General features: G+C 40.7%; 1 protein-coding gene across 2 annotated transcripts in view; it reads right to left on the minus strand.

Annotated features, from left to right (window-relative positions):
- AK5 (adenylate kinase 5) overlaps positions 1 to 10,831 on the minus strand; it is a 233,552-nt gene extending 222,721 nt beyond the window's left edge. The window contains exons 1-3 of one of the 2 annotated variants that reach the window (XM_041747046.1): positions 10,643 to 10,831; positions 6,313 to 6,499; positions 853 to 948 (exon numbers count right to left, since the gene is read on the minus strand). In XM_041747046.1, the coding sequence (XP_041602980.1) occupies positions 853 to 948; positions 6,313 to 6,499; positions 10,643 to 10,702 (343 nt within the window). In that variant the 5' untranslated portion in view covers positions 10,703 to 10,831. Of the gene's footprint in view, positions 1 to 852; positions 1,021 to 6,312; positions 6,500 to 10,642 lie in introns of both variants that reach the window. The other variant, XM_041747045.1, reaches the window with a different exon arrangement.
- Positions 10,832 to 27,490: the final 16,659 nt, after the last annotated feature.

Consider the following 27,490-nt stretch of genomic DNA (forward strand, 5'->3'; position numbering starts at 1 on the left):
TTCCTTGTGAATTGAAATCAGACTGGTATTTTCATACTCATTCATAGTAAGCAATGTTAAAAATCAACTGTTATTCTTATTTTGACTAATACTCGGATGTTATGTGATGTATAAAACACTATTCTATGGGATTTGCTTGTCTTAAACATCAAAACTTAGATTTTATTTTAAGTGCCAGTTTGCCATACGGAAGACTCATTTATATGAGTCTTTACCAACATGTTATCATAATTATTATTCTTACCCTCTAAAGTTAATAGTGAATAAAAATTCATTTTGTTGAATTAGAAAGGAAAAAGACACATCATGTTTAGAAAGCTTCAAATGGGAGGCAGCTGGGTGGTTCAGTGGTTAAGTATCTGCCTTTGGCTCAGGTCATGATCCCAGAATCCTGGGAGAGAGCCCCACACACATCAGGCTCCCTCTCCCTCTGCCGGCCGCTCCCTCTGCTTGGTCTCCCACGCTCTCTCTCTGTGTCAAATAAATAATAAAATCTTAAAAAAGAAAGAAAGAAAGAAAGAAAACTTCTAATGGATTCAGTTTCTATGTTAAAAATTAAACAGATAAAACCAGAGGACAATAAATCTTGAAGAAATTAATACTTTCAATTCATGATAGAGAATTTCTAGGACATTATTATGAGATTCTATAAAAGTGCAATAGGCATTATATAATTATAACAATTCTGTTTTATTGAAAATTATGCTAAAATATTTATATCTACTGTCTCTTGAGCTTTTGTTTCTATTGTTTGTCTTTACCCAACTTAGTATTTGCAAATACACATAATTAACATAATTTCTTGAAATGTAAATATACAAGCAATAAGAATTTTGCTTTCTGTCCTCATACCTATGACAAGAATGATTTTTGGTCGAGGTCTAGTAGGATCAAAAACCTCATACTCCTCAATTAACTCTGCAGTCTCAGAGAGGTCCGTATCACTTTCTATGGAGAATTGATGGATTGGAGGGAGCCGATCATACCGCCGATATGGAAAGTTGGAATTTTCAGGCATTACTGCAAAAGAGTAAGATAACTTTGAAACGGGAAAAAAAAGCATAATAAAACATTTTTTGTACTTAGCCAGTCAGTGGAGATAATTTTTCAAACTAAATGAGTTCGATTTTTTTCAAGTGGAAGGAGACCCCATCCTGTAAGTGATCTGCAAACTTTTCCTTAATCGGCCATTCAGTATTTTGAACTTTGCACAGTCTCATACCCAACTTGGTCATGTAGCAGGAAAGTGGTCATAGACAACATATAAACAACGGATGAGTTTGTGTTCCTACAAAACTTTATAAAAACAGATAAGGAGCCAGACTCAGTACGTGGGTTATAATTTGCCAAACCCTGTTCCGAAGGAACCCACTTAAGTACTGCTTAATCTTGTTTGGTAGTTTTTATATACTCTGATCTCTGCAAACAGTGTCGCTGGAGTTGTGTAGTATACAACCTCACAATTCTCCCAACCTTACACAGCTGCTAATTCCCAAGTTGTTCGAGGCTCAGCCTTGGTTCTTGTAGTTCATGGCTACTTCTGTCCTCAACCCATGTGTCAGTAACCCAGGAGACAAAGAGAAGCCCTAACTACCCAACAGGCACTGCACAGAAGAAACAGGAGGCCACTTGGCTTTCCATGAGTGACTTGGCTATGGGGACTACTGGATTTTAGCATGTCATTGTGCTCATATCTCTTTCTGGGATATTGATAGGTAGAACTTCTCATGCTCTGTTGACACAATAGATGAGGTCATTGACTACTGACCCACTGGACTCGCTTCAGTTCCAAGAAAGGAGTAGAGTCATCTGCAATAATAGTGGATATTCTTTAGAAAACTATGGGAAGGGTTTATGATAGGAAAGGCACTGACAACAGTATCCTGGTCTGCCTTGAAATCAAATGGCTTCCCCTAACACAGGGCAAAACTCAAGGCATTATCCTCAATTATTTTTTTCCCTTATTCTTCACATATATTGCCATAGATTTTATATCCAAAATATATCCCAAATACCCAAATTTTTCTCCAACTCCACTATCACGAATCTTGCCCACGCCACCAGCATTTACCTGGACAACTGTAACAGACTCTTTACTGATCTGCCTGCTTCCAATCTTGTCCCCACAATCCACTGCCCGAAATGCTCTGCTCACCTTTCACACTTCAGCTCACATGAAACCTCCTATAAGGGGACTTCACTGACTTTTTAATCTCGAGTAGTCACCTAATTTCAAGGATATCACTCTAAGTCGCTCTACGAAGCATCTACTACTTCACAATTTGAAAGCTCTCCATTCACTGTCTTCTCCCATTAGAATGTTCAGTTCCATGAAGCAGGGACCTTACTTATCTGGAACTGTAACCTTGGGATTTAGAACTATGGTTGGCACGTAGTGTCCAATAAATATTTGTTGAATTGGTAACAGAGAACAGATGGTTTCCCATAGAGAAAAACCAGAAGATGGGTAGGCAGGTGTGGCTATAGGGTGGAGGGACTTAACCACCAGAGTAAAGGGTTTAGCATTAACCTGGTAGAAAGCCAGCAGAGAAGTTTTTTGGTGGGGGGGGGGAGGGGTAAAGTAGGGACATAATTAAATACGAAATATGTTTTTTAGGAAGATTAATCTGGTGGTGGTTAGAAGGGATTTGATTTGGGAGATGGGGGGCAGAAAGAATAGCAGCTAGGAGTCAGGTACTGTAATGCACAGGTGAGAAATGAGGGCTTCAGTTAAGAGGGGTAGCACAGGAAATGGACACGAGTGGTGAGATACAAAGAACACGGTTAGGATTGGGATCTGTGACATGAAAGGAGGTGACATTACAAAAACAATTACCAGGTTTCAAGTTTAAATAAATAAGGAACACACTGCATTTCATATAGTTTCCTGCCTTCTCTCTTCTGCTCCAGAAATGGTGGGCTTCTGTTATTACTGTCTATACCATAGCCTCTTCCTCAATGGAACTCCTGTTCTCTATTCCCTGGTATATACTCAAAATCTTCCATCCTTCTCTAGCTAACACCCACTTAGCTTTTTGTCTCCAAGCACTAGCATATCACTTCTTCCAGGAAGCCTACCTTGAACCCCAGCCTACCTTGGATCCACTCTCCTGTTTATATGGTTGATCCTATAGCATATGGTATTTCCTAGAGCACCGACTGGGCTTTTAATTATATATATATATATTTTTTCACGACCAATGTTTTTTATTCTATCATCAAAATGATTGCCAATTTCATTATTTTTGTTTTAACAATTATTCCTGATTAACATCATCTTACACAAATTCTTTAAAAATAACCTCAGCATTATAATCTATACCAAACTGTTATGTATATATACTATATACATACATATGTGTGTATATATATATATATGATACATATATTTCGTACCTATATAGAGTGTCCACTCTCTACACTCCTATAGTATGACCAAAGCATTTCTTTTAATATTTCATTTTTAACTGAAGTATAATTAACATAGCGTTATATTAATTTCAGGTATACAATGTAATGACTCAATAATTCTATACACTTCTCAGTGCCCATCAAGGTAAGTTACTCTTAATCTCCTTTGTCTACTTCACTCATTCCTCCCCCCTCCCAATCTCCCCTCTGGCAACCCTCAGTTTATTTTCTGTATTTAGGATTCTGGTTTTTTGTTTGTTTGCTCATTTGCTTTGTTTTAAATCCGACATGTGAATGAGATTATATAGTATTTGTCTTTCTCTGACTTATTTTATTTAGCATAATACCCTCTACAGCACTCCATGAAGGCAGGTACCATGTTTGTTCTTTGTCACTGGCTATATCCTCAGTCTTAAAAGAATGTCTGACAAATAGCAGTGCTCAATAAATGGTTATTATAATGCTCAACTGACTCATAGACTGACTTCATCAAAATAAGGAAAGAAAGGAGTGCTGGTTTTGAAGCAAATATGCTATGATTGCTTTTTAAACATGTTGAGTATACGATGACAGAACAGAAGCTTTATGGACATTTGGAGCCATGGGATTAGACCCCTTATCTGCAACTATTTGTTCAATTGTACACATATGACAGAAAAATATGGATGCTTATCTCACATTGATAGTAAAATCCTTTCAGTCAATAATTTATCCTTGATTTTTATCATATTTTATGTATGAAATGATGTATAAAAGTAATTTGCCTAAATGATTAAAATGTTTTAATTCACAGAATAATTTTTCATGATAACTACATATTAGCATAGCTATGCCAGTATTTCAGCAAAATATGCATGAATCACTTTTTATTTCTAAAAATAATCATGATGCTTTAAGTTACTGGGAAGTTATCAGTTTTCTTTAATTTAATAATCTATTCCATAAATTATAGCTAAAAGTTACAAAGCACAAGTAAAGCATATCATAAAATGTTATTTTTACAGAAAAGTCAATTCAAAAATCATTTTCCATCTTTCAGCATGTAATAAGACAGTCATCATTGTATATTGAATGGTTCTATTTGTACATAGATTAATTAGAAGACCTCTGAGAAGGAATTCTGGTAAAGTATTAGTAGACATGGAGATTCTAAAATTAACAAACAGTTTTAATTCTAATGACAGTTAGACCTACATTTTCCATTCCTGTTTTAGCTTATCCTGCTAAATCAGGAGTTCCAAACTGGTCATTTGTAGGCCCAATATAGCCCCAGAGATGTGTTTTGTTCAGCTCAGTGTGTTTCTAAAATTTGTACATGACTGCCTTTAGACAATGACTGTTCTCTCTAATTTGACCACAGTCCCCACTGTTGTCTATTATACACTTGGCCTGCCTGGCTTCTGTGTATAATCAAGCCAAGCAATAGTATGAAACGGAAGCATTTGGATTTTATCTTGTTGCAAAAGTCACTTTTCATACCCAGTCTGACAGCAGCTTTGGGGCTAAGGTAATATCACATCTTCTTAGATTTAAACTTAAAAACGTAAAATATTTTAGACGAGATTCAGTAATACCTAAGGTTTGTTAGCGCCTTAAGGTCTAGAAAGGATTCCCCATACTAATCCCGCTTGATTTAACAAGGGCATGGTGTGCGTATTTAACCCCGAGTCAGATTCTAACGGTATGACAACACCCAGGGAAGTAAGTTAGCCATTTGGGGAAGGTATATGAACTCTTCAAGCCCATGAAGACATCATTTGGTTCACCAAAGCAGAAATTGACTGAGTCTCAGAGGTAACTGGCACTTGAGCATTCAGGCCTGAATCAACTAGTGATGATTCCCACACGGATGGGGAAGGATTCTACTCTCCAGAGATGCTTCTGAGAAAATGTTGGTTCTGCTTATCCTTTCTGCTTGTGTTTCTTAAAAATTAACACACCATGACTTTTCTCCATGCTGCGTTCAAAAAAAATCTAAGTGGGGCATACTAATTAAACTGAAGTTTATGTCTCTCTTTATTTGGTACAAATACTTGTAATACTTGTATTATAAATACTTCAAATTCTGTCTGTATAGCTAAAACTTTTCATAGTACTATTTTTGAAAGTGATGTGAATTTTGAAAATATAATGATCTTGCCCACTGGGAAAGAACAAATATAGTTTCCCCTGATTGAAAATGATTCCATTTTGCACATACTATTGTTCTTGTCAATTTCAACCAGAGCCTAAAAGGCTTTGGCTGATGTTGAACCACTAATTTGGATAAGCATGTAATTCAGAAAGCTATCAGAATATACCATGAATCTCCTCTACTGAACTCTAATTCTTAGTTTCAAACTATTCTTAAAATTGCTAGGCAAGTTCACGTCTTCTACTTCTTTTATAGCATCTAAATGCCCAATCTAATATGTTGCATTCCGCATTAATAAATGCTCGTTGGATAAGCTAGTATAAACTTTACATGCATTTATGCAGAGGCATTAATATGGACTTTGAGTTTGTAAACATATTACACCACACTCTTCCCAGCTAATAAAAAAAAAATGTTGAATTGTTACATAACAGCTATTTGGTCTATCCATTTATTTGGGAGATTCTTATTTGCAATTTTAAGAAAAATTCATAGTTTGCTAATGCAATTCATTTTGTAAAATAATGAAGTCAGAAATACAAAATTTCATTAAGCCTTTATGGAAATGCTGGACAGTGGCATGTGATTTTGTTTGTCTTATCACAAAGGTGATTAGAATTCAGAGCAGAGAGATTAATCATGTTCCAGGGCCAATGTCTTTCTAGGCTTTTGGAAACCTAATAAATTAAATAACTGCCTACAGTCTACATGGTGTGTTTTAAAGAAAACCATTATAACTATAAACCATTATTCTACATATACATTACCATTTCTTAGAAAGGATCTCCTCGACTGCCCTCCATTGAGTGGAGGTAGGGTCTTCTTTTCCTGGCTGACAAATGTGTCCCATTTCACCTTGTCACAGCCGCCTAATTCCTTGACTTTCTGTAAACAACTTTCCAAGTACTCCACTGGGTCTTCGGGCTTAGAACACATCAGTCCATTCAAAAGGCTCTGAAATACAACAACAAAATACACCCATATAAAATAGGTTTTAAAACCACCTTTGTTAAAATGGTTGTATGTCCTATCTTTAAATTCTGTGTTGTTTCTGTTCTTTGCATTTGTTTTTTAAATAAACAACTGAAATTATGACCTGCTGAGTAATTAAGATAACCCCTGACTTCTTGACCATAAGTTTCCAGCTCACCATTCTCTGCCTTTTAAACAAGTCAGACTACATAGCTTAAAACGGAGGAGCCCTATCAAAGCGAGATACAGTATAGCGTGTAAATATGCTCCAGTCATCATTTATCTTATTCCTACCCATTTTTATGGGCTCTATACCTCAATTTCTTCATTGGCAAAATGAAGTTTTACCTTCCTCATAGAGTTTTTTAAGGATTAAAAATGTAATATTTGTAAAGTGCATATCAAGGGCCTGACACATAGTAAATATGCAATAGATGTTGGTGGGTTTTGGTAACATTATTATTATCAGGAGGCCTCCCCTAAGCTCCCAGGTAGGTTTGTGGACCTCTTCCTTTGCATTCCACATTACCCAGAAAAAACCCATCTTGCCTGTCATTTTACACTGAAACCATCAGTTTATGTATTGGCCTCATGTTCTAAACTGTAAACTCTTCAACAACACAGATTGGGTCTTTTTTATTTTTCAGTCTCTAGCTCCTGACATTGTCCCTGGCACATTGGAGGTTGCATATTGGACTATTTTCTAATTAGGAAAAAATTTTTACTCAAAACAGTCTGAGACTTTAAAAAAAATGCTATTTGATATATAATGTCCACAATATCCATTGAGGTTAAAGAGGAAAGCCTGGTGTCCAATGTGTCACATGTACTAATTTCTAAAAATGCTACAAATTTGGAAATGGTGACTCCTGGGAACTGGAGTGATGTGCAGAATATTTTCCTTTACAGTATTTCATGGAAAAAGCATAGAGGATTATTATCACCAACATACATTATCAATGTACGACACACACACACACCCTTTAAAGGCTGACATCTTTGTCAAATACAGTATTTTATTTTCAAATTATTCTTGTGCAATTTGCTCTTTCTAGGTGCATTCGTTCTCTCAAATCCCAAATAGCGTGGGCTGGAGTGCTCAGAGGAGTTCAACAGCAGAGCGAGAGGAAAAAACCAATCTGGGCATCCACATTCAGTTTGTGTGTCAAGACCTGTGTTACATACACACACAGACACACACACACATTGTGTTTAACTCCTCACATTTCTATATTAATATAATTAACAGTGGCGGTGCTTACTCTGTGCCTTAGTTCACCCAATGCACTCTTCAGCCCTATGTGGTATTATTACCCCCATTTTATAGATTAGGAAACCATGGCTCAGAGATGTTAATGAGTTGATCAAGGTTATTGAGCTGGAAACTTGGAGGCCCAGGATTCCAACTCAATGTTTTTTTATTCCAAAACTCACATATTCCTCTCTACATATCTTGCAAAAGTATGATATGGAATAAAAATAAAATGCCAGATTATCTGTGTCCATACATAATCCAACTACAATATGAATCAGTCAAGTTTTCTCTTTTTAAATTCCTATTATTAACTAAAATGAGTGAACATATTCAATGAATTTTTTTTTTACTGGAAAATACACATTTCCAGCTTCCTTAAAGAAATCTGACTCCCCAAAGTGTACTGACTTTAGAAGGAATGAGTTCCACTCCTTCATGGATAATTTTAACCCTTCAAATAGTCAGCCACCATCAGGGATCCAAGATAACTAACCAGCCGACGTTATTATTCAGTCTCTTTGAGTTAATCCTTTGAGAACCTGAATAATCTAATTTGACTTTCACCAGAATTCAAATTAATTGCTATATCTCTACTCTAAGGTACAGTAATGTAAGATCAATACATACCCCCTGAGGTTAGAGTCAAGAAATCATGACAATATCAGGGGAAAGTAGTTTTTATTTTAAACATTTAATCTAAAAATGGAAACACGTTTCAAACTTGAACCTACCAGAGGTATCCCATTTAATGCATATGATGTCTCAAGTCAGGAGAAAATCTGAAAAGGTCAGTGAGATACATCTAGTTGTTTGACAATATGTAGATTCAATAATCAATTACTTGGCCCATTGTGGTGTCTGAAATCTACAGCGAGGACAATATTTTTGGTTTGATAGATACCTGATTGATAAATTCCATATACTTAGAAACTTGGCCTACCATTATTATGGTTTGACAGAAAGAAATTCAGTTCGGAAGCAAAGTATTTGGTTTTACTGTCTATATTTATCCCATGGAGAACTGGCAGGTTTTACTTCTGTCTTGTTCTGGATAAAGCCTAGATTCTCACTGGTAGGATGGAGCCTTTGGAGGTCACCAGCAGTCTTTTTCCATCTTCCAATTGTCCAGGATTGCATTTAAGTACATTGTATTACTGCATTTTACCTAAGGGAGTGGACTTCCTTTACTGGGTACCACTATTTTAAAACGTTCCATTCATATGCAGAAAAACAAAACAAAACAAAATGCATAATACCTGAACAATGCCTGCCATCATCTATTTGCATACACAGTATAGATTTTCATGAACAAACTAAAAAAAAAAAAAAATCTCTGTGGTTACCAAGGAGGAAAAACAGCGCCCACATTTATAAAGAAAACAGACATACTATTAAGAAGCACTTTGCAATCAGGTGACACTCCTGCAGATGTTTCTAATTGTTCTTCTAGAAGTATAGAAATGAAATTGATCACAGCAGTTTTTATGTCATAACCTTCTGCTCTTCAGCTCCATATTCACTTTTTGAAAATTAAAAAAAAAAAAAACAAAACAAAACTCTTTAAGAATCCTACCTACCCCAAGACCTGTCCTTATGCAACACCTCTCCCATTTTTTTCAAGCATGAGTAACACACTTGCTAGATTTGGGTTTCACACACCAGGCTTGTGTTCAGTGTGGTTTACCTGGAAATCTTGGCTTCAGACCAACCTGAAACCGGTGGCTTACAGAGGTGAGAGAAAATGAAGATCTGCAATGATGGTGGCCCATTTTAAAGATAATTTGGGAAAAGAGGCATCAAATTCTTTTCCCAGATGGTGTCTTAAAATTCCTTTTAGCAGAACACGAGAAAGAACAATTCATGATCCCTGGTTTTCCTGGATCAGTCTACAGTCTACTATCTTTCAGAAAGGGGGGGGGGCGGTTTGCAGTGAATGGAATTCACCTTTCAGGGCTCCATCCATGAAGCTTGGCTCGCTTCCTTGTTTTGTTTTGTTTCTAACCCAAAACACATAGAATTCAGTAATTTTTAGAAATTCAAATAGAAAGAGAAGGAAAAGAGGCAAAAGGCTCCGCGACGTCGGCTCTGGTCTAGAACAGGGTTCCCCTCAGTTCATGGCTCAAGCCGCCTCTCCCACGTCCCCGAAGTGCTCCCCATCCCCCGGGTCCCCGGTGTAGACGCTGCCGCGCTGCGGTCCGAGGATCCGAGGACGGAGCAACAGGAGTCACGCCCGCCTCGCCGCTCCCTCCCCGCCTCGCGCTGCCCAGGTGGGTCGGGGGCGGCCGGCAAAGCTGCAGCCGGGGGGCGCCGAGGGAGGACGGTCCCTGCCAAGGCCACGGGAAACGTGCTCAGGAGTTCGTTCACCGAGAGCGCGGCGCGGCGCGGGGGCCTGCCTCCCGGGCGACCTGCTGCGCTCGACGGGTCTGGATTTGGTTTTTGCATCTTCATCCCTCATCCCTGTGCCCGGAGCTGTCCCCGCTCCGGCTGCTTCCGTCCCCACGTCCCCTCCCCGCGGGGTCCTCACCCTTCGCGCGCGGAGGGGCCCGGGCTCCCGACCCCAGGGCTTCGAGTCCCCGGGGGCCCTGAGCGCCCGCGCACCCACCTGGCCCGCCCGCAGCCCCCCCGCCACGCGCGAGGGGTTCGCCGGGGGGCAACCTGCTTCCGGCCCGAGCCCTGCTGGGAGGCTCAAACTTGATCTGCGAGATGCGGCTTCGGAGCCCAGCCCAGCCTTCGGACGGGGACCCGCACCAACGGCAGGGCGAGCTCTGCACGCGCCTCCGCCTCCGCGCCCGGGGCGCCGAGGTGGGCCCCGCCGCGCCCCGGGGCGCCTCCCCGCCCCCCCCGGCCGTCGGCCAGCCCCGGCCCCCTACCTCGAAAAGCTGAGGGATTTCCCTCCGGGCCAGGTACTCCTTGGCATCGTTGGTGTTCATGGCTGCGCCGCGCGTGCCGCGGGGCCCCGGCGGGGAGGCTCCCGGGCTGCGGCCCCCGGGCTGCGGCTGGCGGGGTCCGCCGAGCTCGGTGCAGCGCCGGAGCTCACGCGCACACGCTCCCCCGCGCGGCTCTGCGCGCCCAGGCCACCGCCCCCTCCGCCGCTCCCGGGCCTGTGCGCTCCGCGCTGCCGCCGCCCCCGCCTGGCGGAGCTGCGGGCTCGGAGCGGCGGCTCCCGGGGGGCTCCCGGGGGGCTCCCGGGCAGCGCAGCGGGGACGGTGGAGGCTCGGCGGCGCTGGAGGCGGTGGACGTGGAGGTGGAGGTGGAGGTGGAGGTGGAGGTGGAGGTGGAGGCTCGGCGGCGCTGGAGGCTCGGCGGCGGTGGAGGTGGAGGCTCGGCGGCGCTGGAGGCTCGGCGGCGGCGGTGGAGGCGGTGGAGGCGCGGCGGCCGCCAGGCAGCAGCCCCGGAGCCTCTCCCGCTCTGCGCCTCCCGGAGCCGGGTCTGCGGCGGCGGCCAGTCACGCTGCGCGGGGGCGGGGGGGGGGGCGCGGAGGGGGGGTCAGGGGGGGCGCGGGGGCGGGGGGCTCGCGGTCACTCCCTGCGGGTCACACCACCGCCGGGGGCGCGGCCACCTGCCAGCAGGTGCCCTGAGCGAGAGTGGGGGCTCTAGGAACGTGCCCCCTCCCTCCACGCCTCCCCCCAACCCCAGACTTACTCCCGCGTCCCCCCTCCCCGGGGGGGGGGGCAGAAACCTAAATGTTACAGCATCTGCCATTCATTCCTAAGGTTACCGATGTTTCATCACGGGGAGCTGGCGGTAAGGAGAAAAGGAAGGGGATTCATGGTGTGCAATCCACCCTTTTAAGAGAATTTTTCAGATCTCGGGTATGGGTTTGTCTATCCTTCAGGAAACTTTTGCTAGCTGCTTTCTAATTGTTTCCTTGTCAGGGTCACAGATCCCTACGGATTTCAGGATAAGTCTTTAGAGGGAGACTGAAATCTTCATTAATAGAAGGATTAGTAAATAGTCAACTAGTTAACTAGCCGCTGCCCCCCCCCACTACCCCCCAGAGAGGAAAGGGAAGGTGGAGGGGACAAGTGGGTGGTGGTGGAGAGCAGGAGACCTAGTATTGGAAATGAGCTTGGTAGGTAGTGTGGGTGCCATCATTAATTCCATCTAAAGGGTGTGCAGTCAGTGGGCCATGAGCCATGGGAGCACCCAGGGGCTGCATGGTGCACCAAGGCAGCCCTGAGATTAAAGAATCTTGTGAAACAGGCCATCATCAAGGTGTACCCATCCTCCTCCTGGCTCCCAAGATGACTCATTTCCCCCATTAAGATGTCTTTCCCTGCCTATTTGAAAGATGGTCCATGCCACCCTGAGAATATAACCTCTAACTGTGCAAGGCCTGACACTGTGGGAGGGTGTGTGAGAGAAAAGGTGGCCCTGATGGCCACTGACATCGGCCAAGGGGAGAAACAGCACTGCAATGGTTTCCCAAAAACCAGTGTCTGAATGTCCATCTCATGTTCATCTTCCCAGATCTTTCCTTGATTCTATTTCTTGTCACACAAGCAACTGCTACTGAAGCCTTAACTATAGCTACAGCTTTGTATTACCCAAGGGAGGGGACTGTAGATTTAATCGAGTCTTGTAAAGTAAATGAAGTTTTCTGAACACTTGTGAAACCAGGTGTCATATGGTAGCATTAAATGAGGCAGGTGTTCCAGTTCTATAGAAATTGATTTCTGCCTTCAAAATATGCCACATAACTTACAATCGCAGCTTTTGACATTCTTTACCTTGTTTGAGAGCAGGTTATGGCCATAGTTAAGCATTGTCCCTTCCCTGTGCAACAATAGTTGAAAAGTGCCGGGGTCTCCATGGTGTGAAGCCTGCTTTGTGAGGAAGCACAGCTGAAGTGAAGCAAGAGGCCACTTCCTGCAGGACCTTTCAAGGTCACCCTTTAGAGCAGACAAGAATCTGACAGAGCACAGCTCACATCTTCTCTCCTGGAAAGGAATGTAACCTAAATGGATCTGTAATCCTAAATGCGCTTTAGTGTATCCAGGCAAGGGTGGCAACTGACACAAAGATGAGTGGATAAGAAAGACTACATTGCACTAGGTAGTCTAGAAAGTCTGAAAAACCTAGTCCAGGCATACCTCAGAGATATTGCTGGTTTGGTTCTAGACTGACTCAATAAAGCAAATATTGCAATAAAGCAAGTCAAATGAACTTTTTGCTTTCCTAGTGCATTTAAAATTATATTTATGCATATTAAAGTGTGCAAGAGGGGCACCTGGGTGGCTCAACGGTTGAGCGGCTGCCTTCGGCTCTGCCTTTGGCTCAGGTCATGATCCCGGGGTCCTGGGATCCAGTTCCTCATCAGGCTTTCCACAGGAAGCCTGCTTCTCCCTCTGCCTGTGTCTCTGACTCTCTCTGTCTCTCATGAATAAATAAATAAAATCTCTAAAAAAAAAAAAGGTGTGCAACAGCATGATGTCTAAAAAATAACCTATGTACCTTAATTAAAAAATACGTTATTGCTAAAAATACTAACCATCATCTGAGCTTTCAGTGAGTTGTAATCACTGATCACAGATCACCATGATAAATATAATAACAAAGCTTGAAATATTGCAAGAATTTCCAAAGTATGACACAGAGACAAGAAGTGAGCAAGCGCTGTTGGAAAATGGCACCAATAGACTTGCTCGACACAGGGTTGCCATTAAACATTCAATTTGTAAAAAAGCACAAGATATGCAAAGCACAAGAAAGCAAGGTGTGCCTATAGCTGGAAATATGGCAGGTTTTCAAGTAGACTTATGCATTGGCAATCAGTGCTTTTCAGCGTGTTTCAGATGTATGAAAGGCAGGATATTCAGAATTACTTTTGCAAAGGAAGTTGTGGCCAGGTAGAGAAAGGCTGTATGAGGAAGTACAGTGCTTAAAAACCGGGCTCATAGTTTGGAAGGGGGGAAAGAGAAAGGACAGGGATCAACAAATACATGATTGCCATGGGAAAGCTTTCATGTCATTGCCTGGTATGAAATTCTAGGGATGAGTATATGAAAGGTTATGGCTCTTTACTTCTTGTTTCCTTGGGGATGCATTCCTGCAAGCTCTTACCAATCAAGATGATTAGTGCATGCCTGGTGTCACCAGATAGCGTCTCTTCTGTTCCCACAGTGGGAGAGTGTGCTAGATTTTCGGATACAGCAGGAAAGAAGACAGACATGATTACAGCTGTCCAGGAACTTCCATTCCACTGGAGAGTGCCTGTAAGAAGTACAGATGGACAATAAGCAACTGGGCCATGTGTGTATCCTGGGCCATTTGTAAATATTTCACTTACCCAGAAAAAAATCCCCTAAATATTTAAGACCTACTATATGTGTGTGTATTGTCCCAGGAAATGTGCCTCTTTTTACATGGATTCTTCTTAGAAGGTCTTTCTGAGGCTTTTGCTTGTTTTTGTAAATGTGGCTCATACATACTGATATGGGAAATCTGGGGTAAATGCAGGCTGAAGTCATGGTGTGTAACACAATTCTTTAGCCAAAGCAGAATTTCCCTCTGCTCTACTTCTTTTCCCTACACTGGCTCAGCAACTGAGCTAGACATTTGGATTCTGGATCTCGAAGGTGGCTAGGAACCCCTAAGTTAGAGGAGGTTAGAGGTAAGTGATTGAAAAACTCTTCCATGATGTCTGAAAGCAGTAGGAAAATTTCAAGCATATAAATATAGAAACAGAATAGCTAAGATTTGGGGAAAAATATTTTTTATTTATCTATTCATCAAGTAATGCACTCATGCGTCAAACATTACAAAATAACCTTTTATGTTCCGGGCCTGTGACTGGAGCTGGGAATACAAAGAACAAGATTCAGGGGGTTCACTGTCCTAGTAGACAGAGATGGGCTGGTAATAATTAAGTAGAGATAAATTTAATACTTTGTTTTAGCAACGTGATAGAAGTAGACATGTGGAGGAAGATTGTTATGATGGGGACACAAAGGTACATGACTCATAGAAATATGTATTGGTAAAAAGCACTTAGAAAGTTTTAAAAATAGGCTTTCTTTCAATGTTTCTTCACCACCCTTAAAAAATGTTTTTAAGCTGTGTTCTCTTCCATTTTTTCCAGATACATAGCTTTTCAGAAACATTGTCATCACTGTAATTACATATATGTCCATGCTCCATATAGTGATCTTTTAAAATGGCTTTATAAGAGTTAATTGAGGAGCTTTGATACAAGTAACCTATGTTAATTATGTTAAAAATTTATGTTATTAAAACAATGAATTACGAATCACACTACATCAAGAGTAAGAAAGTCTATTCCTCAAAGACACCATTATGAAAACAAAAGGCACTTTATTGAATAGGAAGATATATTTACATGCATATATTCAGTAAAGGACTCAAACATATAAAGAACTTTTACAAATCAAGAAAAAGACAATCCAATAGAAAAATGGACAGAAGACTTGAGCAGACATATCACAAAAGAGGCTCTGCAAATCCAACTTCAAATGACCAATAAATATATGAAAAGTAATAATTTCATTAGTCACCAAAAATACGCAAATTAGGGATGCCTGGGTGGCTCAGTGGAGCATCTGCCTTCAGCCCAGGGCCTGATCCTGGAGACCGGGGATCGAGTTCTGCATTGGGTTCCCTAAATGGAGCCTGCTTCTCCCTCTGCCTGTGTCTCTGCCTCTCTCTCTCTGTCTCTCATGAATAGTTAAATAAAATCTTAAAAAACACTTATATGCAAACTGAACTATGTGATATCATCATATACCCACAAGGATGGTTAAATTGAAAAAAAAAAGACTGTAAATATCAGCGGTAATGAGGCTGTAGGGTAATGTGAACTCACACTGTTGGAGAGATGTAAATTTGGAAAATTGTTAGAAAATAACTACTAGAGCTGAACATACATATTTGTGCATTCACCAAAAGTTATGTATTAGAATCTTCAAGAAGCATTATTCTAAATAGCCCCAAACTGGAAACTATTCCAGTGTTAATGAACAGTAAAACATAAATTATATTCACAAAATGGAATACAATGAGCAATGAGAATCAACAGTCTATAGCAACATGTAGCAATATGGGCAGATCTCACCAACAGAATGTTGAATAAGCACCAGACAGAAAAGATAACAAACTACGGTTTTATTCATATAAAGTAGAAAGACGGACAAAACTAACCTAGCCATTAGCAACCAGGGCTGTGCTTCCCCAGGTGGGAGTGAAGTGAGAGGGGAGAGAGCTCAACCAGGGCCCAGGGGATTTTGCTCATGTGCTGCTCCTTGATTTGGTTATGTGGGTATGCTCATCTTGTGAAAACTCATGCACCTGCACAATTAGACATGCACTTTCCTGTATGTATACTAAACTTCAATAAAGAGACATTTAAAAAAGTGTAAGATGATGAAGTATGGGATTCAGATCCCAGATCACCTCATTCTTAAGTGCCATGCCTTTCTAAATGTTCCATGCTATTTTGTCACATAATAAGCAGATCAAAAGTAAATTTGCGACCCATGGCCCTTTGCTTGGGCCTTTAAGACTGCATTCAAATCCAATTGCTGCTATAAACTCTATGTTGTTTGTAAGTGATGATTTGTAGCCTCGTCTCTCCCACTGTGAAGTTCTGGGCTCCTCATAAGCAGGGACCATGTCCTAGAAATCTTCATTTTCACAGTGCTTTGGACAATGCCTGGCCTAAAATAGATATACATGAATTCAGGAATGAACCATCTATATCCGTATCTACAGATTGCATAAAACTCAGCCAAAGAAATCTCAGAAGATACCCTATCAGGAAAAAGTAAACTTTATAAATATATAATATATATTATTTAAATACATATATATTTAAAACAAACATGTTGAAGCCTTTTAAAGTTACATCATGATGACTTGAAAGAGTTAATGTCATTTTTGGGATTCCTCATTTATCACGTGGGAGTATCTTTAGGTGCAGAGAAAATCTAGCTCAAGCAATGTCTTTGTAATAACTAGAAATATAATGGCTTATAAATATACATTTAGGCTGTACACATTACAATGAAAATATTCTTTTATGATAATTCAGTCAATTGTTTCTTGCATACCTAGTATATGCCAGGCATTGCTGACACTGCTTTGCCGTCAGGCACTTACATGAATAAAACAAATGCACGGAACATCGAGGAGGGAGAAACAATAAGCAACATATGTCATAAATAAAATAGAGGCTGATAAAAGCCATGGGAAAAGAAAAGTAGGGGAAATAAGGAGGACCAGAGGCTGGTTACAATTCTAAATAGAGTGCGACAAAGGTATCATGCAGAAGGTGACATTCCAGCAAAGATTTGAGAAAATGAAGGAATTAACCCTGCCAATTTCTGGGGGAGCATCCAGTTCAAATGTCCTAGGGAGGGAGGATGCCTGACAAGTTTGGCAACAGCAAGAGAGCTGGTGTGGCTGGAGCAGGGTGACAGACGAGAGGGGCAGAGGGGAATGAGGTCAAAACACATGGGACCTTGTAAACTGTGTTAAGTTCTTGGATTTTTTCTCTGAATGAAATAGGAAATTCATGAAAGGTTTTAAGCCAAGACTAATGTGATCTGACCTACATAGTATTTTTTTAATTTTTTAAAAAGACTTTATTTGAGAGATTGAGAGAGAGAGAGAGAACAAGTGCGAGCATGGAGGGAGGAGAGGGAGGGGAAGAGAGAATCCTCAAGCAGACTCTCTGCTGAGGGCAGAGCCCTATGTGGGGCTCAGTCTCAGGACCCTGAGATCATGACCCCAGCTGAAATCAGGAGTCGGATGCTTAACTGACTAAGCCAGGCAGGCCCCCCACCCCCCGACTTACATTTTAAAAGGAATGTCTTCTCTTTGATGACGTGGTAAGGAGCAAACGCAGGAACAGGGCCTACAGTGGGAGGCTATGTGATTCAGATGAGAGCTGAAGTCAGTAAAGGCGATGAGGACTGGTTCTAGATCTATTTTGAAGACAGAGCAAGCAGGATTTCTTGACAGATTGACTGTGGTGCGTGAGAGAAAGAAAATACCAAGGATGACTGCATGATTTCCGGCCGGAGGATAGTAGGGCGCTATTAACTAGTTGGCCACAAGTAGTTTACTGAGGTACCACAGCAGATACAGAGAAAGGAAGTCAGACTGGCTGCGAAGGGGTCTGGCATAGGGTGACTTCTCCCTACTGCTTATTGACCGCTTGTCTGTTTTCTCCCAGTACCTTTGGCCTATGACAGCCTTCTTAGCTCCAAAGATGACCTACACATTACGGTAACACACATGTTGCACAAAGTTTACTTCTTGTGCAAGTAAAAGAGAGGGATTTCCACTCGTTTCAGAGATGTACTTGGAACTCAATGCTTTAGAATTTCTTTTTTTTTTTTTTGCTTTAGAATTTCAATGTTCATTCATCTGCATAAATATTTTACCTACAAATAGGAAATCTATAATTCCATTAGACCTCGTCTTTAGCACTCAACCTAACTTGGCTACAACAACTATAAATAAGTTCCTTGAACACCAAGGAAACTCTAATTTTTTTTGAGTATAGTTGACACACCATGTTACATTTGTTTCAGGCATAGCACTTAGTGATTTGACAAATTTACACATTATGTTATTTTCCCCAAGAGTGTAGCTACCATCAGTCCAGTTATACCACTATTGACTATATTCCTTATGCTATGCCTTTGATTCCTGTGATTTATTTATTTCATAACTGAAAGTTAATATCTCCCAGTCCCCTTCACCAATTTTGTCCATCCTCCTTCCCCTCTTGCCTCTGGCAACCATCAGTTTGTTCTCTGTATTTAAAGTTCTGATTCTGCTTTTTGTTTGTTTATTCATTTTTGTTTTTTTTCCCCTTTTTTTAGATTCCACTTATGAATGGAATCATATGGTATTTGTCTTTCTCAGTCTTATTTTTTAAATTTAATTTCTAAATTTTCTTAATTTAATTCCCAAGTTTTCTAAATTTAAAAGCTATAGCTAAAATACATAGAGAAGTATTTTCGTTTTGGTTTAAATAAATACTCTGACATATGCTTTGAAGTAAAAACCTTTTTAAGTCTCATATAAGTCCCAGAGAAAAAGAAACATATGACATTAATTAATTTTTTTGTTCTCACGGAATGCAGATAACACATCTGAGGTTTTGTTATTCTTTTTTACCGTTATTGACAGACAAATGGCAATTCTGTGAGCCTACAGGCCTAAAATTTCTTGATCACACATATGTGTCAGAACCAGTATGCCCTTATGAGTGTCTATATTGCTTATTTTTGTGTTTCTACTATATGTCTCATGAGCAAACTATTAGTAATACATACATTAATCAGCTTAGGATGAGTAAGATATAATCTTTCCACCCAAGGAATGAAATGTGTTATTTCTCCACAGTCACAAGGCATTCATGTTGGTGTGCTAGAAATTTTTAAAACTTACCAGAATTTACCATCTGCTAGTGTTTTTTTTAATCTATTCCTTTTACCCATGTTTCCTCTATTAATTGTTCTTCTTCAACAGAATTAATGAACACTCACACTGTTTTTCTAATTAGGTGAAATCATAAAACTAAAGATCTAGTGGAGATTACATGGGCAGTGATGAATTTAAAGAAGTCCCTTCCCCAAATAAATTAACATTTTGGATTGTGCAAAAGAAAACTAACACTACAGCATTTCTCCAATCATGTCACTCTCGCACAATAATTTCAGTGGGTACATTGTCTACACTGTCCAGTGTGGTACACTAGCCACAAGGAGCTATTTAAATTTGATATATTGTTTAATATTAACCTTAACACAATAGAATTAAAACTTCGATTTCTCAGTTGAACTTGCTACATTTTAAGTACTAAATAGCCATGTGTGCAGCTATATAACATTGCTATCATTACATAAAAATATGTGGAAAGTGCTGGTATACAGAATAAATTGCTGGTTTTTTTTTTTTTCAGCATAGAGTTCATCTAAGCCCTCAGTAATTTCATTCCAGTTTACTTTACTAGTTATATCTTCCACTCTACTGATCATATGTAACCCATGCATCCTATCCTTTTTTTATTTCTAAGCCCTTATTTGTTTGATTTTTTCAGCTCATAATGAGCTTTCTCTGTTTTTTCACTTCTTGAAAAATTCCCTTATCTGTAAGGATTCGCTTGACGCACCTTCTTCACAAAAGCCATCTCTATTCAGCCCTAATGGATTTAAGTAATTTCTTCCTTTGTGCTTTCTAAAACAGTCCTTGTATCTCTGTCATACCTTGTACCTTATTTATGTACATTTGTATTTATCATCTGTTCCAGACTCCAAAATGTATCTTCGCAGTTGTACCTACCCCCGTGCAGCTTATCACTGTGCCATGTATAAAATGATATTCTAAAATGATGATTTGAGTAATTCATAATAAATTTAAATGTTACTTCTGCTTTGTGTTTGCAGGCACATTGTTTGATATGCTTTGAATTTGTAAATTTATTTGCTCTATTATTTTTTAGGATTATCATTTTCAAAACCCATTGACATGGACTAGCCTAAATGGGGGGGGGGGTGCAGGGGGCAGGGGACTAATTGAATCAAGTTATAGACCCAAGTTTCTCTTCTTATGACTGTAATTTGGTGCTTGAGCATTTCAATCACTTTCGCTATTATCTCCCATGCCTGTAGTTTAGAAAACAGGATGGAATTTAAATCAATCCAACAGATAAGAGAGTGCCTTCTAATCCCTGGTAATTGGTGCTAGGTGTCTTTTTATTCAGCTGTCTCTGGTCTTTGGTTTTGCAGAATCACAATCAACAGGACAGGAAGAGGTTGTTATGACCTTGTTCGTGCCTTTCTAAAAAACTGTTGTTATTGCTACACTTCCATTATTTAAAGCAAAGCAGTGTCACATCAGTTAATCTGATTATAAGCTCCAGATGGATTCCCAGAGGTCCTCGCTTCTTCTCATCTCCAGAAAATACCGCAGAAGACCGCAGCATGTTCTTTTTAAGGAGATTTTGAATTGTCTTCCACAGCGTTCTCATTTGTAATTTTCAGAAATTGGCAGGTGTGATTTGTGAAAATTTCATGCTAATGAAGTGTTGGAAGCTCCAACATTGGAACTGCCTCTGTGAAAGGAGAAGAGGAAGTATTTGTCTATCTCTGTCATCCTGACTACCCGCTTGCAAAAGATGTTTCTTAAACATGGCATTGGTGGCTTCTTAGAGACAGTCATCTTGATATCTTTGGACTTGGTAGCTACCAAGTTTGAATAAGAGTGGAAAGAGAAAGTCTTCTGATGCTCACTCTATTTATTAAAGTCAGTGTATTTATTAAATGGTTTTTGAATTTATTATAAATACCTGCAACTCATTTTTTAAAGATTTTATTTGATTCATGAGACGCAGGGAGAGAGGCAGAGACACAGGCAGAGGGAGAAGCAGGCTCCCTGCAGGGAGCCCGACATGGGACTGGATCCCAGGACCCCAAGTTCATGACCTGAGCCAAAGGCAGATGCTCAACCACTGAGCCACCCAGGTGCCCCTTAACTCATCTATATCATATGGCTACAGCAATAACTCTTCTGCAGATGACTTTCTATATCTAGATATCTCCAGTCTGGGGCGTTCTCCTGTGCTGCCACTAAAACGAGTTGCCAGATATTCATTCTTTCATTCAGCTGACATCTATCGATCACATACTATATGCCAAGCACCATGCTAGGTTTTTAGGAAACAAAGACATGGACAGTGTGGCAAAATGCTCGTGGTCTCTGCAGAGGAAAAGGCTAAACCAAAGATAGCAGTGCCGCAGGGGACAATACAGCGGAGGGGAAAGAGTCCTGTCCTTCTTACTCAGATGTCCGGAATCCACAAGGTATTAAGCTGCCTAAGCTTCAGTTTTCTCTTTCATACAAATGGGAATATTAACCTTTACCTCACTGAGTTATTGGGAGCGTTAGCTGAGCTGGTAAATGGAAAATTGAAACAACCTAATTCTCTGCCTCCAGATTCTAGTTCATTGCTTACTGAATTCTTCATTCTATTATTTGAGACCCTGATCCTAATTATCCACTGTTTTCTCTCCCACAATGTAAGTGCAAATTAAACTGATTTGCTTCTTGTTCCTTGGTTACATTTAATGTCTGATCCCTCCTTGCTGGGGTTCTTCTTTCTGCTTGGAATACCTCTAATTCTGCACATCTAAATGCTTCTTGCTTCAGGGTCTCTTGATGCAATACAATCTCTTTCACGAAGCTTTCCTAGGTTCCCACAGCATGAAACAACCGCTTGCCATAAAAATTGTACGGCATTTTGTTCAAACTTTTTCAATGATGTTTTTATAAGGCAAGTCATATCAAGTACTGGGGTGAGAAGGATAATTAATACCCATGCACTTAACGGTTGTTAACTGTGACAACAGTTTGTCATTGCAGCTCGTGGAAAAGCTGGTGGAACAATCTTACCTCTGAAATGAAAAGCAACTAATGGACTTTAGAACAGGAATGCCCAGGGCACCTAGGTGGCTCTGTCTGTTAAACATCAGACTTCAGCTTAAGTCATGATGTCAGGGTCCTGGGATCGAGTCCTGCATCAGGCTCCCCACACCATGGGGAGTCTGCTTTCCTCTCCCCCACATGTGCACTTGTGCCAGTGCTCTCTCTCTCTCTCTTAAATAAATAAAATCTAAAAAAAGGGGGGGGGCAAGGATGCCTACCTTCCCCCATATCCAACCTTCAGCCCTTCCTCTTCCCACTCCACCACTTTCACTTTCTTCTTACTGTCTTCAGGAACCTGTTTCTATGTCTTGAAGTAAAATAGAGATAGTGATAATGAACCCAACATAAAAAACAGCCTATATAAACCCTTATGAACAACCTTGAAGTGAGCATTTTTAAGCTTAAGTTGTTATGCTGGTTCTTGGTAAATATGCATTTGTTGGCTGATTTTTCCTTGAGCTGTCTCCCAAAGTGCTTGAAAAAATGTGAATCTATGGAGCTTCAAAGTTTTAATTATTGAAGAAAGAATGGACACCACTGATAATTTCATTTGCTTCCTGTGCCATTGAAGCACTCAACCAATAAATATGTTGAATCTTCTTAAGTAAGAAAAATTTTCCATAGCAGTAGTTTGGTACCCACTGTTCTAAAGTTTGAGAATCCATAATTATTTTTTCTTTGACAAAGGGACTTCACCTTCTGTGTTTGTGCAAATATTAGTAAAGTTCATAGATGTTTATCAAATTCTGAGGCTCTCTGACAAGTGCAAATGAATTGATGGTGAGCTATCACCACTTTCGTAGCAGTCATCAACCAGGCAAGGACCAGAAGATGCTGGAACCAAACCAGGGAACAACCCTGGGTAGTTTTAGATGTCTACCGACGCTGCCAGTTGTACCTTCATTTGCAGGAATGGTCATCATCTTCACTTTCCCATTACTATGAGTATGTATGAATTATGATGTACGTATGAATATGTGCAAATGACTTCAAAGAGCTCTGTGAGCAACTCTACCCTATTAATCTTTTTTTTTTTTTTTACCCTATTAATCTTAATTTGCAGATACACTTTTACACTCCATGAAAGGAAGCCAATGAGCTCTTTCTGTTTGCTTCATTATATTGTTTATTCCTTGGTTGTTGCTAGAAATTTTTTTTAAAGATTTTATTTATTCATGAGAGACACTCACAGAGAGAGAGAGAGACACAGGCAGAGGGAGAAGCAGGCTCCATGCAGGGAGTCCGATGTGGGACTCAATCCCAGGACCCTGGGATCACGACCTGAGCCAAAGGCAGACACTCAACCACCGAGCCACCCAGGCGTCCCTGTTGCTAGACATTTTTAAATATTGTTTATTTAGCATCTCTATACATTAAATTTCAAAATCTTGATCATTTTATCTGTCTCTGTCAGCTGGGCTGAAGACTGCATACCATAAATATTCCCTCTTTCTGTTTTCTTGAAGCTGCCACAGACTTTATTCTTTACTTTCCAAGTTCTCTAGAATTTTTTTCTTTGTTAATAGCAAATATTTTTGTATTGAATATCTCTGCTACATGTTTCTCATGTTCTTTAAGATTTGACTGTTTTTTTTTTGTCGTTGTTGTTGTTTATCTGATCTCTTTACTTAACCAGAATTCCAAATTATTTTACTCTATGTGGAAGTCCTATATTATTCAGATGACCCATGGTTAATGAATGGTCCACTGATGGCCGCTGACCACTGCTGAATGTCTAGATGAGGCATTTCATCTTGAAATATTTGATCCATGATAGTGTCAGTGACTGGTGATATCATTATGTAAGTTTGGCTTCTCTTTTAACCATATTTACATCTAGCAGTGGAATCCTTACTTCTACCTCGACCATCTGGTATAGCTTCCAGCCTGGACACCCTTTTGAAGGAGAGAAGGCAGATGTAATGGAAGAGTACAACCAATGCTACTTAGAAGAGTGTTCAGCCTTCTTTAGTGGGACTTACCATCTTTTCACTAGTGGTTAGGAGAGCAAGCGCCATTAGTAATTTGTTGAGTGGTTTATATAAACTAAATGCATTTCCTTTTTTATGGCCTCTGACCTTCCCATGACTGAAAATTTAAACATGAGGACTGGGAGAAGGAATCTCATCTTTCTCCCATGATACTTTCCTTGATGGAAAAGAAAAGAATTCAATCTGACAATTGCATAACCTCTCTATAGTCATAGAGATGGCAACATCAAGGGATCCTAAAGAGACTGGGAAATCATTTCTACACCTATTTGTGCACCACATACAGAATAGACTCCACCGGTATCTTCACTGAACTAGGCAGTCTACTGCCCTGAGTTATTCTGGAACTAATAAGTTCATAGCTGACTTATAATCATTTCCCTTCATGTGATTTGAACTGTGAGTCACCTGTTCCGCTGAAATTATGGACACACTGGTGTATTTTTAACATACTATGAGCCACTCTTCTAGAATAAAACAGAACAAAAATGTAATATGCAATTGTCTGGAGCATAATAGTGTGCGAGTTCTTGAATACAGGTCTATGTCCTGGATCTTGCAGGAGCTAATGAAGGGCTCCAGGGCTGAGACTCTCAGCCCATATTCCCCAGGGCTGCCTTCTCCATCCAGGAGAAGAAGAAACACAGTTTCCTACAGTGAATTATTCTTTGGGACTCCCATAGCCTTTGGTTTCCGTATCTGCCTCTTTTCTGGATCTTGTCCTATTCATCTTTGTAGTTTCCAAACCAAGCATAGTAAAATCTGTATACATATCTTTTGAATCCATCCATCCATCCATTCATTCCTTTATTTAATGGATATTTGTCAAGTACCTATTATGTGCATTAGCTTGCGCTAAGCATTAGGAATGCAAGAGAATAAAGCAGACAGTTGCTGCTCTGAAAGAGCTTAATTTAGTATGATGAGGTTGAGAGAAGTCAGACTATGAAAAATTACACAGATAATTCCAACTTCAATATTTTTAAGTGCTTTAAAGGACTAGCAAGTCCTGACAAAACTCTGCTAATGAGCTAGCAATATAACACAAGCCAAATTACTTAACCATTCTGAGTTCTAGTGTTCTCATTTGTAAAATAAGAGATTTGTATGAGTTAATGTCTAAAATCCCTTTTAGGCCTGAGCTTTATGATTCTCTTTTTGCTTAATGAGAAAATATATTATGTACAAAGAGTAGCTGATCAATATCATCCATTAAATAATAATACCAGTAATGATTACCAGGAGTTCGTTTGGTAAGTGTTCAAAGCCTCTGTGACTATAATGGGAATCTCACCACATGGAGAGAAATAAAGTAGGGAATTTGCTAACCACAACCACCACCACCACCACCACCAACAACAACAACAACAAAAACAACACAAAACAAAAACACAGTTACATTAAGAATTAGAGTGAAATACGTGAAATGTCTTTAATCCTAAATATTTGGCGTCATTTTGAATGAGTAACAAGGCAGTGTGAAGTAGTAACGGAAATCTTTTCTGGCTCCAGAAGATTACATATAGTGCATGGGGTTACAAAAGAGATAACATATTTTTGAGATTAAATTACTCATTTGTCTAATGCTGAGTTTAAAAAAGGCCTGGTTCTTGGCAGGAGACTTCTGGTTTGTTTTCATGTGAAAGGGAAAAACTTTACCAGTGAGACAGATAAGAGGAGGTTGGGAGACAGAGTTATCTCCTCCTCTCCCCATAGAGGAAGGAAGGGAGGTAGGTGCTCAGATAGTTCTTTCCTCAAAGCTGAGGGAAGGAAGCTCAAAGGAATCCCCCCTAAAATTTGTGGCATAGCTAGTAGACAGACTGACGTCTCAAAGCCTTGTGGTTGTCTGCTGATTCATGGCTTGCTGACCCGCCCTGGGACTATTGGAAGAAGGAGAATACAGGGAAGATGTGATGTGACTACAGTGAGCCAGGTGGCCTGGGAGCAGGAACTTTTCCAAGAGATACAGCAGGTGCCTGTGAGTAGGTGGGCCTCACCTGTGCCACAGAGCGTCCGTGCAGGGGGCAGAGCTAGCTGGGAACTGCTCTAGCAGGAGGCAAGGAGGCACACACATAGAAGGGATGCGGCGGGATGCTACACTAATAGACCCCTCCAACGAATAGGCCAGTGTCCAAGGGGAGTTCTAGGGATTGAGTTTCTCATCAGTGAGGTCCACTGTGTCCCTCAGTCATTCCAAACTGAGACCCTGGATCGGAAGTCAGATCAGTGGTGATAACCACAGCAAGGGGACAACCACTCTGCCGCACTAAGGTGGAAGTCTTCCTGAAAGGAAAGAAGGGTTACATCTGAGAAAGGGGAAATCAGTCAAGTAGCCCTGGGTCATCAAAGAAGGAAACATTTGTCTGACGCTCTTGCCTGAGATGAGGCTTAGGGAGAAGGACTGGCCTTCTGACCAAACCAACAGGTTTCAGATCACGAATCATACCTTCAGCTTTGGGTTCTAGTGGCTCAAAGTCAAGCAGCAGCTGAACAAACGATATCACCCAGGGACCAGAGGAAGCAGAGGGGCCTGGTGTCTGAAGACTCCAGCCCTTCCTTGGCCCCTCCCTACCTCTGCCACACCCTGTCCTCATCACATGAAGGCCATTTTAGGAGAGAAGCAGGGAAAAGCTCTCTGAGATACTATATATGTTTATCTAAGAGATACTGAAGGGCTCCCCGGCTGGCTCAGTCAGTAGAGCATGGGACTCTTCATCTCTGGGTTGTAAGTTCAAGCAGGCCCTACACTGGGTGTAGAGTTTACTTAAAAATAAAATCTTAAAAAAAAAGAGAGAGAGAGATACTGAATTCTTCCCAAATTGGTTTCTAAAATGTTTGTGTGATACTAAGCTTTAAAATATGTTGGACTGGGTTGCCTGGGTGGCTCAGAGGTTGAGCATCTGCCTTCGGCCCAAGGCATGACCCTGGAGTCCCGGGATGGAGTCCCACATCGGGCTCCCTGCATGGGGCCTGCTTCTCCCTCTGCCTGTGTCTCTGCCTCTCTCTCTCTGTCTCTCATGAGTAAATAAATAGAATCTTAAAAAAATAAAAAATAAAAAATGTTGGACTTTTGTTCCTACTTACTAGTGGATGAGGGGGCCAAGGGAAAAGCTAAAATAACTAACCAAAATAAAGAATTAACATTTACTTTGTACACCTTAGTTTTCAAGTCTAGATTCCTGACCCTCCTATATATTATTATTGGCTTAAATACATAATTGGATGACCAAAAGTCTAAAAAATTAGGTTCTCTTGTAAAAGTAATGTATCGTA

Source organism: Vulpes lagopus, chromosome 3, assembly GCF_018345385.1.
Source record: "Vulpes lagopus strain Blue_001 chromosome 3, ASM1834538v1, whole genome shotgun sequence".
Taxonomy (NCBI): domain Eukaryota; kingdom Metazoa; phylum Chordata; class Mammalia; order Carnivora; family Canidae; genus Vulpes; species Vulpes lagopus.